General features: G+C 38.5%; 2 protein-coding genes across 2 annotated transcripts; both read right to left on the bottom strand.

Annotated features, from left to right (window-relative positions):
• Positions 1-130: 130 nt before the first annotated feature.
• LOC306832606 (interleukin-1 receptor type 1-like) lies at positions 131-9,537 on the bottom strand. Its single transcript, XM_079357421.1, has 13 exons — positions 9,441-9,537; positions 7,617-7,659; positions 6,655-6,729; positions 6,309-6,561; positions 5,802-5,994; positions 5,300-5,471; positions 4,853-4,915; positions 4,018-4,153; positions 3,472-3,614; positions 2,822-2,965; positions 2,330-2,497; positions 1,920-2,206; positions 131-1,270 (listed from the first exon to the last, which is right to left on the bottom strand). Exons 2-13 carry the CDS (start codon positions 7,633-7,635, stop codon positions 986-988), a joined length of 1,938 nt encoding a protein of 645 aa, XP_079213547.1. The 5' UTR covers positions 7,636-7,659; positions 9,441-9,537; the 3' UTR covers positions 131-985.
• Positions 9,538-10,246: 709 nt separating this feature from the next.
• LOC306832825 (interleukin-1 receptor type 2-like) lies at positions 10,247-17,178 on the bottom strand. The gene is made up of 10 exons (XM_079357810.1): positions 17,048-17,178; positions 15,082-15,178; positions 14,198-14,456; positions 12,966-13,140; positions 12,374-12,551; positions 11,773-11,862; positions 11,624-11,689; positions 11,368-11,497; positions 11,099-11,244; positions 10,247-10,792 (listed from the first exon to the last, which is right to left on the bottom strand). The coding sequence occupies exons 2-10, from the start codon at positions 15,167-15,169 to the stop codon at positions 10,647-10,649; spliced, it is 1,278 nt and encodes a 425-aa protein (XP_079213936.1). The 5' UTR covers positions 15,170-15,178; positions 17,048-17,178; the 3' UTR covers positions 10,247-10,646.
• Between the last annotated feature and the right edge of the window lie 1,214 nt (positions 17,179-18,392).

An 18,392-nucleotide genomic window follows, 5' to 3' on the forward strand; every position in this document is an offset into this window, starting at 1 on the left:
GAACCCCAAGTGTCTCCCACTGCTTCGTCAGCAGAATATGAATGTGATTAGTTGATGTAAATAAAAGCTCAAGTCCATTTACCAAATCCACTTCCCATCGTAATATGTTTTGTGTCTCGAGCTTAACAACATCTTTGATCTGCTTTATGTTGGTTATGCAAAATGTCCCCTCATCAGTTTCTTGCAATATTTGCACACTGATTTGATCTTGTCGATTTCCTGCTCACTGATCAATTAAAGGTTTTGTGTGAGATTTGATGCATAAGGAACTGAAGCAGAATTTTCAAATGGATGACATTATTTCTTCATTCAGAGTTTCCTTGTCAGACTCATGCTAACATGTTTACTCTGTGGCTTGGTTTTTGTAATATATTTTACAAAACACGTTGCAGCATTCAACTGTTGCACCTCGGAATTACCATTGCAGTACAGTTACATGTAGGCTACTGATGTGGACATATTGGAGTATCAGTTCTTTTAAAATCTGCACGTCAGGATTATATTAAACATTTTTGTACAAAATTTACCATGTCAATTTATTAAAAAGATAACTTCCATAGAGTGTTTGGTATAAAAATATGCTAAACCACAAGAGCTAATCCACTTTTTAAACACGGAAGGATACACGTTTATATATATACACACACACACACACACAATCATAAATAATATTTCCTAAAAAATAAATAAATCATAATCATAGTTTCAATATTTTCTACATACATAAACTCTGAGCAGGCTTGTTGGAGGATCAACGACCTCATGAATAACATGTAATAAGATAAAGCTTTTTCATATTACACCTATGGATTATGTTAAATAAATAGAATTATTAATATGGATCTATGACAGTGTTTATGTACTTCACAGTAACGCATGATTTTTGGTTCAATCAGTCCTTTTTCTGTTCACATTATTCCTCAAGGTTTGTCAGCATTTACAGTTGTTTACATTTGTCCAGCTTCTCTCTTGTCCGTCTGTCGGACTAATAAAGCAGGGCGGTTTTCTTCTTTCCCCTCACAGGCATATGATACCTCATCTCCTTCCAAAACCTGGAGGAGGGAGAGAGGGATGGAGACAGCTGTGCGTCCTCCTGTCCACTTTTCTCTTCACCTTCTGTCCTCCTCATGTCACACGTCACAGACGTCTGCCTCCTCTTTAGGTTCTTCCACCAACACACAGCACCCTGCTTCTTCCTGAGCTGACGCACCGACTCTGGGAAGAGAGCGAGCTGAGCCGGGCTGATCTCTTCCAACTCCACCAGAACCACCTGAGAAGCATTTAGAAAGAGAGAAGATAATACTTCAATATATATATAACTGAAATACAGCTATTCCAGCAATTTAATACAACAAGGTGTGCTCGACTCTGATGTTCAGAAGTGAACGTTAAAAAACACCTGGATTGATTGCATTAAATCAGAACAACTCCACATGAAACTGTCACACACATCCATGACATCAGGTGTCCATTCATAAGCTTGACTCACCCAATCACACACAGTAATCACACACAGTGATCTACATGTCATGTCAGTGGTTTCTGCCTCTAACCACATATTAAATCACAAATTCTATGAACCCAATTTTTGATCATTTCTTGTATTGTAATGACATTAAAAAAAAAAAGCCTGTCTTAATTGAACACGTGTTGGCAAGATTTTGGTACTACCCAATGTATTTGTACAATTGACATCATGCAGGAATTAACTTTAATTTTTTGGATGGATTTGTTTCCTTCTATGCACTTGTTTCATGAAATAAATGTTTTTTTGGGTACTTTTCGTTTCCATATGGATCATTAAAACACCAAAGCAAGTTGTAACCAAGTATCAACATTTTTGTCTGTAATGTTGGATTTTTTTTTACCATAGTTAATAATGATATAATTGGAGTGCAACCTCAAGTATGTTTTCTCACCTTGAGAGATCCCTCGAGCAGCGCTCTGTGCATTGCTGCCACACACTCAAACTGCTGCCTTGAGTCTGAATAGACTTCTTCTTCTTCTTCTTCTTCTTCATCATCATCATCATAAGGCATGTTGATAATGTGCTCTGTTGTCTTGATTTCACTTGGCTCCCTGACATCGCTGCTCTTTGAGGTTTGATTGTTGCTTGTGTGTCTTTTGCTGATGAAGGTGGAGGCGGTGTAGAGCAGAAGGACACGCCGACTGGCTTGTAAGTTCTCCTCCACAGAGTCCACGATGGCTGTCGGAGGAGACAGAGCGTGAAATGTCAAACTGGAGGTTTTTTTTTTGGTTTTTTTTGTTTTTTTCAGACCACTTCAAATAAAAAGAGAAAGAGATACTAACAGTGATGTAGGTTTCTTACCCTGCCCGGGGAGACAGTCACGGCCTGCGATGAAGAGTTTGTAGCCGCAGGTGTTTTCCAACACTTCAGGAAGTGTGTGGAGTGCAAAATACTCAACTTCCTCTCTGAATCCAGCGTCACAGGGCTGAGGGTATGCCACATAGGCGTCATAGATCTTACCATCCAAATCTGAACAAAAGAAAGGGAAATTCGAGGGTAGTCCGAGGTAACCTTAAGCTGGCCTACACACAGTACGATTTCACAGCCAACGGCATGACAGCTGATCACAGCCTGAAGCGGCACATTTTCTGGCATGTTGAATATTTTAGCTACACACACATGCAGACTGAGAGCAGAGCCACGAGCCGATTCCTCGACTGCCCTGACAGGCATACTTGTTTAGTCTGTCTCCAATCATGAAAGAAATACTGGCATGATATATCTGTTGATCTTCAGCTGACAGGGGTCAAAGTGACACAAACGAGGAGCTACGCTAGCTCATGACCAAGTTACCTTTATTTGGATAAAGAAATGGAAACGCCCTCCTGAAGCACAGCACGATGTCGACCTTCAAAAAGTAGTAGATGGTGACACTGGTGATAAAGAGAACCAGTACACCACCGAACACCAGTCCAATGGGTAGTAAGATGTTGGGATCTGTAGAGAGAAACACCAACACAACAACAGATGTCGCTTTTTAAACAACCGTGTCAAACCTGTGAATGGTAAAATATAAAGCTAATAGGCTGACGTAGGAGTTTTGTATCAGATGAAAACAGAAGGTATAATCTAATCGAGTCACTTTCTGCTTTAACTGATACAATACCGATTCAGGTACATTTCTAATTTCAAACAAACTGAAAACTGGAACATGTCACTTTTTATGGTGAGAGTTTGAGCAAATGGCCATCAGAAGAACCTCATACAGTTTTTTACGACTGCGTCTTTATGAAGACTTATATTTCAGTTCATTTTATTTTTTAAGTGAGTGGAAAGTTAACATAATTCCTAGTAAAGTGTTTATTGTAAATATCTATTTACTTTACTTCTCTCTGGTAAATACAACAAAAGGGCTCTGAAAAAAAAAGCTACAAATCGTGTGCACCGAAAGCCAAACGCTATACAAAAAAATCTAAATAAAATTGTCTGTTGGTGCATTTTACCTGCTGGTAGCAGAGTAAAATATCCCTGCTGTGGGTCTCTGTCATTGGTAACACGACACGAGTAGTTTTTGTAGAAATCTTCCTCCTTCAGCTCAGCAAACATCAGCACTCGCTCGTAGAAGTAACCATCTGGGCTCGGCCATCTGGTGAGGACAGACCGAGGAGGGAAATGAAAGATAAGTCTCCAATCAAAGTATACAAGAAGTTTGTTGACAAAAAAAAAAAAAGATTAATTAATTAATTAAGAAAAATGTGTCTTAAAAAAAGTGACTCCCAGAAAATTGAGATCTCTGCAGAGCTTTAAAATATTCACTTTTGTTGTTAAAACAATAAATGTGCTATCCTAAGAACACCTTTATATAAAAGATGGAAACGTGTCTAAAGATTAAAACAGATGTTACCTCATAAATATTACACAGATATAAAGTAAATAATGAAGATAAATATAAAATGCGCATGCATCTTCTATAAACTTCAAAATATCGTATTTATCTGTCCGTAAAGCAGCAGCTAACAAAAGATAAAATGACAAGAAAAGATGTTCACCCTTTCTTTTTTGTTGTGTAGACTCGCTCGGATGGGTCACTCCGAATAAGATGTTCTCTCACCCACCAGTAGACACTCACCGAGGGCTTCCCCACTCCAGGCACAAACACCAGACACCGCTTGCTGAAATTGAAGCCTAAGCACATGCAAAAAAAAAAAAAAAAAAAACACAAATAAAACGAATTAATTATTAATTAATTAAACCTGAAAGTGTGCTTTGAAAAACACCTATTGAATGTTGTTTCTACAAACCATTTATACAAACTCAAAAATGGTCAAGATTGGTCTCAAGACCACTTTTTGAAGGTCTCAGTCGGAATCGAAAGCATTTCTACTTTTAAATCAAGACCAGTCCAGACCACCACTGAACAGCATTTTTTCCTCAACCTAACTTCACTTTTTTCTATTTCTGTTTCTAAAAGAGGGAATAACTTTAATTTATTCATAATTAGATTTGTATCCCCTTGTTGAGACCATAACTTCCCGGTGTTACAGTCTAAGTGAGTGTCACGCCCCTGCACACAAGATGAGGGTTTTTCTCTGATATTTATGGTCTTGGTCTGGATCCCATAATGACTCTGTCTTGTCTCGGTGTTGGAGCAGTCTGGTGTGCTATTGACCACAACACTAATACAAACAGATATTTGTTGTACTTCAATGTGAGCTACTATTCACACCATAATTATCACATCTATGATGGATGATCCAGACAACACTTTTAACATCAATCTACCATGAGTTGAAAAGTGTGTCAAGCTCAGATCTTTAAAAATGTGTTTGTACAAAAGAGTCGGGACTTTAAAAAAAAAATAAAAAAATTCAGACAGAGACTCACCTATCTGCGCCTTGATTGTTTCATTGGTCGGTTCCTGCAGTTGTGGAACCAAAGAGTACTCCTCTGAAAAGATAGATGATATGAAATAAAGTTAGATAATCACAGGATTAGGTTGCGTTGGAGTGAAATCAAAGCATATGTTCAAAATGCAGACAAAAGGGACCTGAATCTGTTTCGGCTTCGTGGACTCTGGTCAGATTTTTTTCGACAAAAAAGCACAAGTCACAAGGAATCGGATCTTTTCAAGTCAGATTTTTGCCACTTTAATATGCTGTCCAACGTGACATCAATCTGAATTTCTGCAGGAAGTCTAATGACTCCCTTGTCAGTAGTTACACTTTAGCTGTTGCACTGCCCTTTAGTGGTTGCTTGTGGTTTTTGTAATAAGAAAAGTGAAACATATTCCGCCACGGTGCAAACAGAATCAGTTCTTATCTGTGTTCTCACCTTTGACCTGTGCATCGATGGTCTCTGACACAGATCCAGTGACGCCACCGAGAGTGAAGGTCAATGTGCAGGTGTAATCACTGTTGTGTTCAGGACCCACTCTGTGAATCCTTAGTTTGGTGACATCAGTAATGTGATAGCTTCCTGTTCCTACCTCTATTAGGTCACAACCCTGGATGAATAGAAACAGAAACAAAGAATAATAACATTAAATAAAAATGATAATAATAATAATAATAATAATAATAATAATAATAATAAAGGCCTTTCCTGCATACTAAAATAGACAGCTTTGTATTTTGTTATACAGGGGAATTTTGATATCGTGTATGGAAGAAACATACAATAATTTAACCCAACTTAAACTATAGATTATAGACTGATTCTGACCCTACCTCTCATTTAAACATGTAGATCAATCTAAACAGTGTTTTATTGCCCTGCTCTAACATGAGGGTGGCTTTATCCTTTAGTGCCCAACAAGAACTTTTCCACGACTCACTCTGAACCACTTGATGGAGGCAGTGATGTTGTAGCTTTTCACTTTGTAAGTATAATCCTTCAAAGGGCAGGACAGCATGCCGTTGGCGTTCTTCGCAAGTGTCTGACTCGCTTTTCTTGTCCGTCCACATCTTCCAGCAGCTGGAGGATCTACCACCAGTCTGAAGTGCTGCTTGAGGCACGCAGAGCGGCTCCTGTTGGAATATAAAGGAGATCCAGGAGGTCATTTTCAGGGTTTTTTCCTGTCCATGTCACTTTCTTCCGTCATTCATTTATTTATAAAGATATAGTATCTATAAAAGCAGAAACTTTGAGGGATGTCTATACTCATGATTTCATTAAACTGCACTTGACAAATATTGACACTTAAAATGATCATTAAAATGATTTAGAAGGTGTCAAAGTCAAGACATTTCAGGCTGCAATCTTGTACTTTAGATGTTTATTATTTCAAAGAGTAGTTATTACTTTTCCAGCTGTGGAGTACTAGTCCTAAAGACTACGTTACCTTATGATGGTCATATATTCCCCGTCATCATCCAGTGTTGTATTGAATAACCACAGAGTGTCCTCGAGTACCAGGATTCGACCAGTGAGATTTTTTATCTCTTGGCCCGTCTTGAGGTCGTGCCAGGTGACGTTGTGAGGCGCACCTGTAAATGTGGAGTCACCTGAAGACAGGAGGGTGCTGCTCAGCATGGCTACATCCCCGGGAACAGAATAAACATGGTCATATACATGTTTGTAGGTCGTACAGTTCTCTGAAAAAAAAAAGAAAGAAAGAAAACAATTTAATTTACATCACAAACTCTCTTCTTCTAGGGATTTAATGAATTCAGTTTGACTGCGTTTACCTTGTTCAAATCCTGAACAGATCCCGTACATCCCGAGGGAAACGAGGAGGCTCGTGAGTAGACTCAGGACCATTGCTGAGAAACACAGAATTAAATGTAGTCAAAGTGAACAAGGTTTAAACAAAAAGTTCAGCAGTATTTCCAGTATGTCCTCTTTATTCAAGCATCGTACTACTTAATGTTTTTTGTATAATGCTTATTCTTTTCTCTTCCGCCCTCTGGGGTTTTCCTCTGTCTTTCCACTCCCACATGAATGACAAACTGTCAGGAGCCATGTGCTAAAGACTCTGATAGGACATAGTTTGACCTGGAAGCAAGCCAACTACAATTCCGGTTAATGTTCCAGTGAAGTGCAGCCCTGAATATTTCTGGAAAATGGCCTGGAGGAATGCCCCCGGAAGCCTATTCATGTGTTAGTTTACACAGAGGGAGACTGGCGGGCAGTTATAGTTGTCTTTATAATAGAATATTGTTCAAGACGTATTATTATTGCAGGTGGTGTATTTTTCTCTGCTCTTGGCTGGTGTCGGTTCGCATCCCTCTTTTTTAGTTTTTCATTATAATTAGTTTTTTAAAGGTGAACTTTGGGTAAGTTCTGGTAAATATCTTCTGCTCGCTACAAAGTGAGTAGCAGAACCACTCACATTCATACTCTTGTATACCCATGTTTGTTTTTCTTGTCGGTTTAAAGACATGTAGGTCAGTGAGTTTTGCGGTTTCAGAAGCGTGTTTTCCCTGCTTGAAACTTTGGTGAGAAAACGGTTAAGAGTAACCGACACCATATGGGAAATTTTTTGATTTAGGATAAATTCGTTGCCCTACATCAGTCAAACTGCTTTATGGTAAAGAGTGGTTACAAACGGGGGCTAAGATGAAGGGAAGCTTTCAAAGAAAACAGGAGCAAAGACAGGTGTAAAACAGCGGCAGTGGTAACAACAGACGCATCGTGTTCTGGTTCTTACCCACTACATTTGCACCCATCTGCCTCACCACAGGAAGACCAACCTGTCGACGTGAAACAGATAGGCCTACAATCAATTTCCTTTGCTGCTCGTGGTATTTTTGGTTTTTCAGATGAAAACTGCATTGCGTTATTTCCGTTATTCAAGCCTGGTTCTACCTGATGTCCCTTATCTAACTTTTAACTAAAATGTTTTAATAAAGGTTTTAATCTTTTACTCTGCACTATAACTTTTAAATCATTTTATATTCTTCCTTAAATTGATTTTATTTGAATTATTATTACTACAAATTTTAAGTTTTAATAGTTTCAGTAATTTTTTTTATTTTTTATGTATCTTTTCTTTCCTCTGCCATGATGCTTCTGATGTAAAGCACTTTGAATTGACTTGTTGTTGAAATGTGCTATATAAATAAACTTGCCTTGCCTTATCTGTTTTCACATTGAGGTTTCAAACTGTTAAAAACTGTTGCATCATTGCTTCTTTCACAGAAATCTGTCTGACAGATCTCTAACACTTCTCTGAGGGCTCTTACACCTCAAGGTTTTTGTTGACGTACAGCCTAGACATGTGAAAGAAAATGACTACTCGAAAGTTAGAGGCAATTACTGGAATACAAGTAGAATAAACCTTTAATTGATCATGAACATCTCTTTTAAGATAAATCTGTATCAACAGCAGGCATTAGACACTTTAAGACACCTCTCTGGGGACAAAGTATGAACAAACATCACAGGAATATTTTAACATGAGTCAACAATTAAAAGACATTAAATAATCCCAGATACATGTATACAATTGGAAATGTGCTTTTAGCCTTTAAAGCTAAATGATTATGACCCATCTACACTAAAAACACAACCATGGCATTTTTCCCCACTGGTTTGAGAAAAAAGAAAATATATTTCCCACCAGAAAAAAAACGTTCAGTGTGGTTAGATTGAAACTACTTGTATGTTGATTCGCCTTAGGTTTTTCCCACTCTTTATATTATGAAGAAGTTTAGTAAAGTACATGTTAGACTGTGGCTTATTCAAAAGGCTGAAAAAAACATGCATCAATAATAAACCTGAAGAAAAAAGTTTCCTAAAGTGTCAACTTTATTGCTTTAATGCTTAAAATCAATACAACATACAGAGGATAGTTAAGTTCATTGACGGTGATAAACATCTTAACATACACATTGTGGATAACCTTTACTTTCAGTTTTTCTATCTCGGGGAAAATGTGGTCACTTGATCTTAAACTTGAGGTTCTTCTCAAGCTGTCTTTTCGTTATTTATTTTGCACGGTGTGAAAAATATGCTGAAACAAAAACCTTCGGGTTTTACACCTCTGTAAACCTGTCGAGTTGCAATTAACATCCTCTCGTGTTTCCCGGCAGAATGACTGTAACTGTGGCTGGGACTGACGACTCTTTAGTATCTTGAAAATATACCCTCAAAACAAAACTGTAAGTTGACCTCAACTGCTGTCGATCATGTTTATCAGTGACGTCAGTGATTATCAGTGATGGATTAAAACTCTTTGAACTTCTCGCAGTTATTTTGAATCATATACAAATTGATGATTTTTCTAATCCTTGTGCCCAAGTTGATTTTAGTGCAACGATTGAAGGTACGGTCCTCAACGTAAAGGTCACGTTTAACTACAAGAATGACAGGATTTATAACCACACAAGTATCTTTCCAGGACATTACAGTGAAGTTGATCTTGGTAATTTTGGTTTCTGTTCGACCATTCGCTCCTAACATACTGTACTTGCCTATCCCGTCTATCGCCAAGTCAACTTGTAGATGAGTAAACTTAAGGAGGTTGACTCACCTGGGGAAAAGCAACAGACACTAAGCAGATGCAGGACAGATGAGAGTTCTTGCAACACAGCAGAGCAGCAGTGTGAGCTGAATCTCTTAACCTCAGAGTGATTTACCACCTTAGTCCCACCTACGTGACACGAAAGGACAGACTGGCTATGAGGAGTAGGAGTGTTTGTTCTGTACTTTTGAACTCTCTGTTAATATCACTTAGAGTTAAATAGAACTGTCATGACTCAAGTTAAACGGAAAAAATCAATCCAAGTCCTTGGGTCCCAGTATTAGGTGAAATCTTGTTTTTTTATTAAAACAAACTTCTGCGGACAAACTTCTGAACACTATCAACGTTTTCTAAAAGGATGTTGCCGATGTTTTTTTGTGCAGGTCTTGTTGGATGAACTCCTGTAGTGTGTTCCTGTTTTATGAAATATATCTAGATTTTTAAAGTGTTGGTGTTTTACACAAGACACAACAATGAGAAACTTTTCTTGATTTAAAAAAAAAAAAAAAAAAAAAGGATAATAGTACCACGTGTTGTCAAACCAAGGGCCATTTTATTGAATACACTTGTCGGATTTAATGCAGTCAAATGCAACATGGTCAGACATAAATTTTTATCTTAAAGATAAAAATGTTCAGTTTTGGACAAATTTCACACAGGCCATCAATTTCACCCTTAAACCCTATAATATGGGAGAGCATAACACTGGAAACACCAGTTAAATCCACTGCAAAGCGCAATTTCATTGAACCATATACACAGTACAATAGACGTATATTTAAAGAGTAAAATATTCAGCTGTTGTGTTGGATGCATATCAGTAACCTGAAACAGTTTGATCTGCTTGTTATGTTTGAAATCTCATTATGACCTCTCTGTACAGCAAAGGAAGTCGATCACATTTCTTCAGTGAGATCTGTATGTTGTATGCAGATGTTGATATTGTCAGATAAGGGATTCCATGAAGTGGTTTGGCATCCTGTCACTTTAAAACGACCATGCATGAAGATTAAAATTCCCAAATGTCTCCCAGTCATAATACAAACCATATGCAATTATTAATTATAAAATCATCACGTACAACAGATCTTAAAAAGGTATCTTTGTGCAGAACTCAATCAATCCAGGGTGACAAAATGGAGGACGTTGGGCGACAGCTCGATGCAAACGCTGAAACCCCATAAAAGGAGTGTTGAAGGGTGTACGAGAGCGGAGTTAGAAGGTGCTGTTTTGCCGAGCCAGAAAATAATCCATTTTCTTTTTCCTTTGAGGTTTGCAGAGGACGTAGCAGAAGACTGAATTCATAGCCAGAAAGCAGGACACGGCCACCACGGCGACCACCAGCCATGTAAATGTGGAGTCTGCCATCAGAGAGAAAGGTCACTCCCAGTCAGTGATTTCACGTTCACATAAAGACATCAAAAGTTATCTAGTACGGATAATGCCAAAGATCGTGACATTATGTCATGAGCAAAGACACAGCTTGATCATAATAATGAATTTGCAAAACAAATTAAATAAATAACCTTGTTAAAAAATGTCATGTAAAGTTATCAAACTTTGTAACATTTCAATGTAAAGAAGAACTAAATATGTCAAATCAAACATAAGTGAAAGAAAAACAGGGCAGTGGTTTTTTCGACTGCTTCTATAAATACACAACTCACCTTCGAGTTGAAGCTTCACAACAACTTCCTGTCTCCCTCCTTGGTTGTGAGTGATGCACTTCAGCTCTGTCTTTATGTCTTCTTTTGTAACTGCTACAACAATCAGCCTCAACTCAATCTGGCAGCCTTCGGACACCCTTGTTACCCTGAAACATCCCACAAATATCAAACTAAGTTCAATTCTTTATTTTCCTCTTTAATTCTCTTCTTTTTTTTTTTTTTATTCTAACAAGAGAAGTCTATAAATCCACCAAATAATCCACAATTACCTCCTTCCACCCTGCAGAGCTCGCCCATCAAGGTAAGATGACTCCACTGATTTGCCATCGACCCTCCATGCGACCACAGTGTTTTCTGACGTTTGACAGTCAGTGAGCACTTTACAAAACAGCTCCAGTCCTGAAAGTGAAAGAAGTCAGAGATGATTGGCATTTGAAACATAAAAAAAAAAAAAAAATGTTTTAAAGCCTTTTGAAGAGGAAAATGAGTTTTATTATACTAAGATGTATCGCTCGATGACCTTACCGTGCAGACTTTCAAAAACGGTTCCATTCAGTGGTGAGACAATCACAGGGGGTCGAATAACGGGAGCTATGACAAAAAAAAATACATTTAATCATTAGCAACACATAAGTTGTCTCAAAAAAAAAAAAAAAAAAGTTAGAGAAACTCACTATGAGCAGTGCTGTAGATGCTGCTAAATGGCTCTTGGTTAGAGGTCTCGGAGGGATCAGCCACAGTGGTAATTATTACAGGGTCAGGACCTTCACACACACACACACACATACAGATTTAGAAAGTGTGAACATAACCACAAAAACAATTTTCTGAAAGCTTAGCAACAATGATGAACGTTCACATGATGATATGCAAGCAGGTAATGCACGTGTGTGTGTGTTTGAGAAGGGTCCCTGAGGCTGATTTGAGTCAGTGAGCTGCACTCATCAGACCAGCAGGTGGCAGGGCAGGATAAATCTTTACAGTGCGATGCAGAGAAACCAACAACAACTCCTATTAAAGGATGATTAAGATCATGTCACTCATTTCTCGTTTTACTGACTTTAAATGTTCATTCATTTATTTATTTTTTTTAAAAGAGTAGCACTTTGCTTTAAAGAATCATAAAGTTGGCTCGTTTTTGTTTTATAAGAAGCAAAACTATTTGACAATATATCATTCTTGTCAACCAACATTCAGATATGTAGCTCAAGAAAGCTGCAAAATGAATGTTACATTACAACAAGAGAGAAAAGTGTGACAGCACACATGACCCACCCTCGACATAGAGCAGCACAGCTCTGCTGACTTTGTACTGCTGCTTGTTGATGAGCACTCTGAGCTGACAGGTGTATAGACCTGCGTGCTGTCTATTCACAGTTGGTATCTCCAGGTCTCCTGTACCCCACAGAGAGGAGCCAGGTTCGTCCGGCTCAGCTGAAGTGAGGCTGGAGTTCTGTGAGGAGGGAAACATACAGTATCACTGAAGGAGAAGGAGCAAGGCACCTATCTTTAAAAGTTCATTGCAATTCCTATTTCAGATTTTTATCGTCATCATTTTTTCATTTTTAAACAGCTTTGAATGTTTTTTCAGCTTGAGCTGCTTCCTGCTAAGTAAAGTTGATCTTTTGTTTGAAGAGTAACCCAAGACTCCACCTGGTGTTCAGTGTTGGTATTACACAAATTCACTGTGTTGTGTTGGGTTTCTTGCAAAGATCAATAAAAAGCATTCAGGCTCCTACTACACTAATCTTAAAATCAAAACGTTTGACTTCTATGATGGATGGATGGATTTCTAACAAACTCATTGTTGAACTTAGTCAAATGCTGAGATCCTCGTCCAGTAAAAAAAAGGATCTTTCTCTCTCACCTTGTACCACTCTATCGGTCCACCTGTCTCGTTGAAGTCGCCGAGATTTGGACAGCTGAATTTCAGATCTTCCCCCACTGTGGCACTGATTGGATGGGACCATTTCTGCATGTCCGCAGAACTGGGCTTGTACACTTGTAGCAGGATACTCCCCGTTACACAGTAGGTGTCATTCCTGGAGAGGAACAAAAGTAAGTTGCTGCAAAGTGCAAAAAGAAATCATCTCAAAGATTTATTTTTGAGGCTTGTTTGTGCCTTTACTTAGAGATGGGACAGTGGGTAGAGTCGGAAATCAGGCAGATTTGAACTTGGGCCGCCCACATGGGGGACTAGCCTCCATACATGGGACACACACACTTCGACTTGTCTATGAACGGAGGCACACCAAAAAATAATTTGAGGCAATTTTTGAATGAATGTTTCTCTCAGAGAAGTTTAAACTTTAACCTGCCTCCCTCCTTAACCATTGTTGCGGAATTTTTTCCCATTACCAAAGAGTGAAAATAAAGAGCGAGAAGATCTATTCAAAAAAGAACCCCAAGATCGATCTGGTCTCAAGGCAAGATAAGCGTTGGAAGACCCCTCTCTCACACGGTGAGGAGAGAAAGAGGCCCCGAGAAAAGGCAAACATGAAAACGTATACATTTCCATCACACTACACAGAGCACTTCCCCATCACGCCACATAGAGCCACTGCCCACCTGGCAGGGCATAATCTGTCCCCTAGTGTGAGAACAGAGACTACATGACTATTTAGCATCTCCCAAGGCTGAGAAGGAGATGGAGTCCAGTGAGAAAGAGCCTGGGTGACTCTTCCCACATGTACAGAGTGTGAGAAACAGAATAAAGGGAACAAAATGATGGAAAACAAAACACCCAATATGCTGTCCATGTAGTATTCTAAGACATTTCATTTATATTTTATATGACAGATTCTATGATACCTTCGTACAACGTATATAGTACACATGGAGTAAAATTTTCTATAACACCATCAAATTAACATCAATCCATTTTTTGTTTCTAGTAGGTCTAGTTTTATGTGAGTTTATATTTTATTTTGCGTGAGCTAAATCCAAGTTGCAAAAAACATAGATTGCTGTAGATTCAAGAAATGCAAACATATTCAGTTTTTTCCACTTATTTCTTGAAACGCTCTTACACGCCATTTCCTTCATTCTCGCTCAAAGTAAAAAAGCATGTGCACGTGAGGTAGCAGCGTTGATGCCTACCTGTAGGTGCACACATATTCCCCTGAGTCTGAAGCCTGGGCTGGGAGGAACCACAACTGTTTGCCTTGCTGCTGGACACGCCCCTCGCCGTCATGGGGCTCACCCTCTGTCCCGTTGTCCTTAGAGATGATGTACTTTGCGGTTTTGGAGGCTATCTGGCGTTTTTTGAGCACGCTCCAGAACATCGGGAAGGAGAGTATTACGGCTTCTCCCTCCATTTTGAACACCACCACCTCTTGAGCCCCCAAGAAGCAGCCGTCTGCAGCGGAAAAGAGAAACAAACACCAATTACGGTAAAGTCAAAAGTTTTACACAAATAGTGGAGGAAATGCTTTTAAGCTTTTTTGATTAATAATTAAAATCTCCACAAATGAAGGTCCACTATAACTTCAGCTCCAGATTGTACCATGTTGGCTGCAGTGTCAGTAACCTCTATTAGTAAACACGTCAATCTTTGTCCAGCCCATCTTTTAACTGAGATTCCTCTGTTGTCAGAGGAGGTCAAATTGTTTGTGGAGTCAGGTTAGTAACGAATTGTCTGTGTAGGTTTCTCTGTCATCCGGGTCATCATGGTAAAATCAAAGTTTGATCCAAAGGCTACTGGACTTTGTTGATTATCTTCTAGATGTTTCACCCATCCTACAATAAGCTTCCGATATGATTTAACCTAAAAATAAATTTCTTTTTACATCTTCAATATCTTCAACCATGTTCATTTGCCTTTGGCGCAAGCTGTGAATAATTTAAGTCTAAAAAGTGGAAACATCTGTTCCTATATTTAGAGATAAAACTGGAGAGAATGACTGGACAGGTAGTTAACCTAGTAATGAAAATGAGTGAATATATTAAAGCACAATATTTGAAGCTTTTTTCTGCATGCTCACCTTTCATTGGAAGTGCAGGAAGTGTTGGAGGTCTTCCAAATACACATTCGATGAAGGACGCAGCCAAAATCACGACTAGGAGAACCATGTCGGCAGTCTGCTGTGGCACAAAAATGTCATATAAAAAATCACTTAAATGATGTTGTCTGCAGAAACGACGAATCGGATTGTTCCAGCTATCTATACAAGTACTGACTTTGACACCATATTAAAGCTCAAATGTGACAAAAGAACTAAAATGTCCAGTAGAGAAACAAAAACCTCAAATATTGAAGCTCTTGATGCTGATCGATGTTGTCTGATGTGCGTTGTAAGGACATCGAGCTTTAATTTAAACTCTTGACTTAGTAGAAACTTGTGACATCACACGTCTATGATGTAAATGCTCACACTCCCTGTTATCCCACTCCCACGCTCAACGGCCTAATTTAACCACGGAGGTTTACCATCATCATCATCATGAGTCACTTTTAATGGCGAAAGGTCATTTTGATCAAATGTCAGCAAATTAATAGTGATATAATAAACCAATAGATTGACAATAGAATCAAAAGTTTGTCAACGATATTTTTGAATATAAAGTGCACCTCATGCTGTTTATAAAAGTTACATAAAACATGAACTATAATATAGTCTATTAAGTCTAACATTGTTGTCCAGCTCGAGTTTGATTTGAGGGATGACAGCAGCTTTCAGCATGTAAACTTAGACTTTGTCTTTTCTTTTAGATGAGGCAGTTAATGTCAAAGTCTACATATACTCTATTTATTTCTTGCTGTGAGGATGGAAGATTTATGTAACATATTTTAAAATCATCTGCAGTATAATCTCATTGTCTTCGGTAATAAAACATCTATTTCTAGTCCATAATGTTTTTCCATTGTAATTTTCCGTTTTAGCGGGACACAGTTGAACAGGGACGTAAATCCTCACTATTCATGCAGATTTTTTTTGCAGCAGAAATTAAACATGGTTTCGGTGGAACCAGTCTCATTTTCACTTCTGCTTCTGACAAAAGGCAACACTTCACTACTCGAATGCACTCACATGCATGTATACATGATACCAGTGATGAATCGCTTCCCGGATAAAAACCTCCAGTGTGTCAAATGTGTCATCAAAGGGCAACCCCATTCATAAAATCTGTGGGCGTGACGTCGCTCTGAATAACAGTAATTTATGAAGATCAAACTCCTTAATGTCAGTCACAGCCTGTGTGTGTGTGTACACTATAGGCTACGTACATATTCACTGTTGGAAAATTTAAGCGAAGATGACGATAAGGACTTTGATCATTGGAAATATTTAGGCCGTCAGTGTTAACGCCTTCAGCTCGTTTCGATTATGTTTTTTAAATCTTGTTTTTGTCCCTTTTGAAGCACTGTAGCTCAACCATATACATACATACTCTAAACAGCAAGTGAGTCAGTCTCAGTTAAAGAGAGTACACATATTTAAAAGGAAAGTGGTACGTCAAATAATAGAATTCAGAACAGGCGATAAAAAAATGCAGTTGACTGAAATAATTGAAATTTAGGGATGAATCGTGATAAAAGTCACCTGTCTCTCTCTCTCTCTCTCTCTCTCTCTTTACAGAATATATATATATATATATACACACACACACACACATACATACATATATACACACACACACACACACACACATATATATACACACACACATACATACATATATACACACACACACACACACACACACACACACACACATATATATACATACATACATGTATATATACACACACACACACACACATATATATATATATATATAGGCTCTAAATCTTTCCTAATATGCATAGATTCACACATAGTCTCCATCACACATGCCAATCATGTGTGTATACATTTTTTAGATACGGCATATTTGCACATGATAATAAGTGACCACACACACACACACACACACACACACACACACACACACACACAGTGTACTTACAGTGCAGAGGTGAGCTCTTTGGCCTCAGTGGCAGTGTGTGACAGTGGATGTGGAGTCAGCGTGGACTAGCTTCCTGCTGCTCAGGGGGAACCTGTGCTCTCTTTTCAATGTTCCCACCCCTCTCAGATGGAAATTTCTCAGGTTTCCCAATGTAACACTGTGTACTGCACAGCTCACCACTCAAGTCTGCTGACTCCTTAGCACACACTGATGAAGTATATATACACACACACACACACACACACATTGTACATTGAGTAGGAAAAGCTACTATTATTGCCGACCTTTGAGATTTCATTCAGGTTCATTGAGAAAAAATGTAGTGGTGCTGTTTTACCAATGTTTACATCTGTTGTAGCTGTTACATCATCTGCTCATTGCACCACAGGCAGAACATGTCTATAGCTTCAAACAAGCTGTAGTGTCCTGCAAGAGTGAGAGACCATCATGGAACTGTACAGTATGATACATCCATACGTCAACTCTCCAACAATCCAGTATCTCATTTAGTCCTGTACATATTAGTCTTTAATTACTTGTTTATATTTTTAGCTAATTGTTATTAATCAATGTTCACAATGTACAGAGAGAGCACAGTGTGCCAAAGTTAAATTTCCTTGTGTGTTAAACATAGCTGGCCAATAAAGCTGATTCTGGAAAATCCATTATAAAAAAAATAAAAAATAAAAATAATAATTCTTATCACATTTTAGACTCTTACAGACTAACAATACAGAGCGAGAGAGAGAGTGTGTTTATGCTTCAAAAGTGTTAAATAATTTACGTTAACCAGCACCCTCCTCAAAAGTGTAAATTTTAGGTCCATAAAGACGGTTTTAACTTGACTTTATATTGTGATTGTTTTCTGTCAGATTAAGCTCTGGTCATTTCATGTCATCTTTCCTCATTCAAGAGACTGAGTCATTCGACCTGAGGGACTATTTGTTGTGTTTATCTTGGAGGAGTAGCACAGATTAGTGAATAACTGGTTAGCCATAAAGCACTGAAACAAGCACCACTCCCGTATTGTTACTCTTCTGGTTGTGTGCGGAACGTGTGCATGTGAACATTCATCATGTCAGGTTGAATTTAATATTGCATAAAAACAGAGACTAAAGGAGGAACGTGGCAACTTTTAAAAAATATAGAAAACTATATTTCTTCATACATGTCAGTCCCAAGCTCTGAGCTCTGGATGCTGTCGGGTGTCTTTCTTTTCCTCTCTGCATAGAAAGCAGGGCACCTGACTGGGCATTCATGTGCAACACTCAGTTCTGTGACACACACAGAGGATGACTGGACATTTTCCAATATTGACATGCTGGTGCAGACGACATGAAGATTC

Source organism: Symphodus melops (genome assembly GCF_947650265.1).
Source record: "Symphodus melops genome assembly, chromosome: 12".
Classification (NCBI taxonomy): Eukaryota; Metazoa; Chordata; class Actinopteri; order Labriformes; family Labridae; genus Symphodus; species Symphodus melops.

Coding starts and splice junctions, on each gene's coding strand:
- LOC306832606 (XM_079357421.1), bottom strand. Junction 4,916..5,299: donor CATCGATGCACAGGTCAAAG/GTGAGAACACAG, acceptor CTATCTTTTCAG/AGGAGTACTCTTTGGTTCCA. Junction 4,154..4,852: donor AACAATCAAGGCGCAGATAG/GTGAGTCTCTGT, acceptor GCATGTGCTTAG/GCTTCAATTTCAGCAAGCGG.
- LOC306832825 (XM_079357810.1), bottom strand. CDS start 15,169: ATGGTTCTCCTAGTCGTGATTTTGGCTGCGTCCTTCATCGAATGTGTA. Junction 14,457..15,081: donor TCCTGCACTTCCAATGAAAG/GTGAGCATGCAG, acceptor TTTCCGCTGCAG/ACGGCTGCTTCTTGGGGGCT. Junction 11,498..11,623: donor CGTTTTTGAAAGTCTGCACG/GTAAGGTCATCG, acceptor TTTCACTTTCAG/GACTGGAGCTGTTTTGTAAA.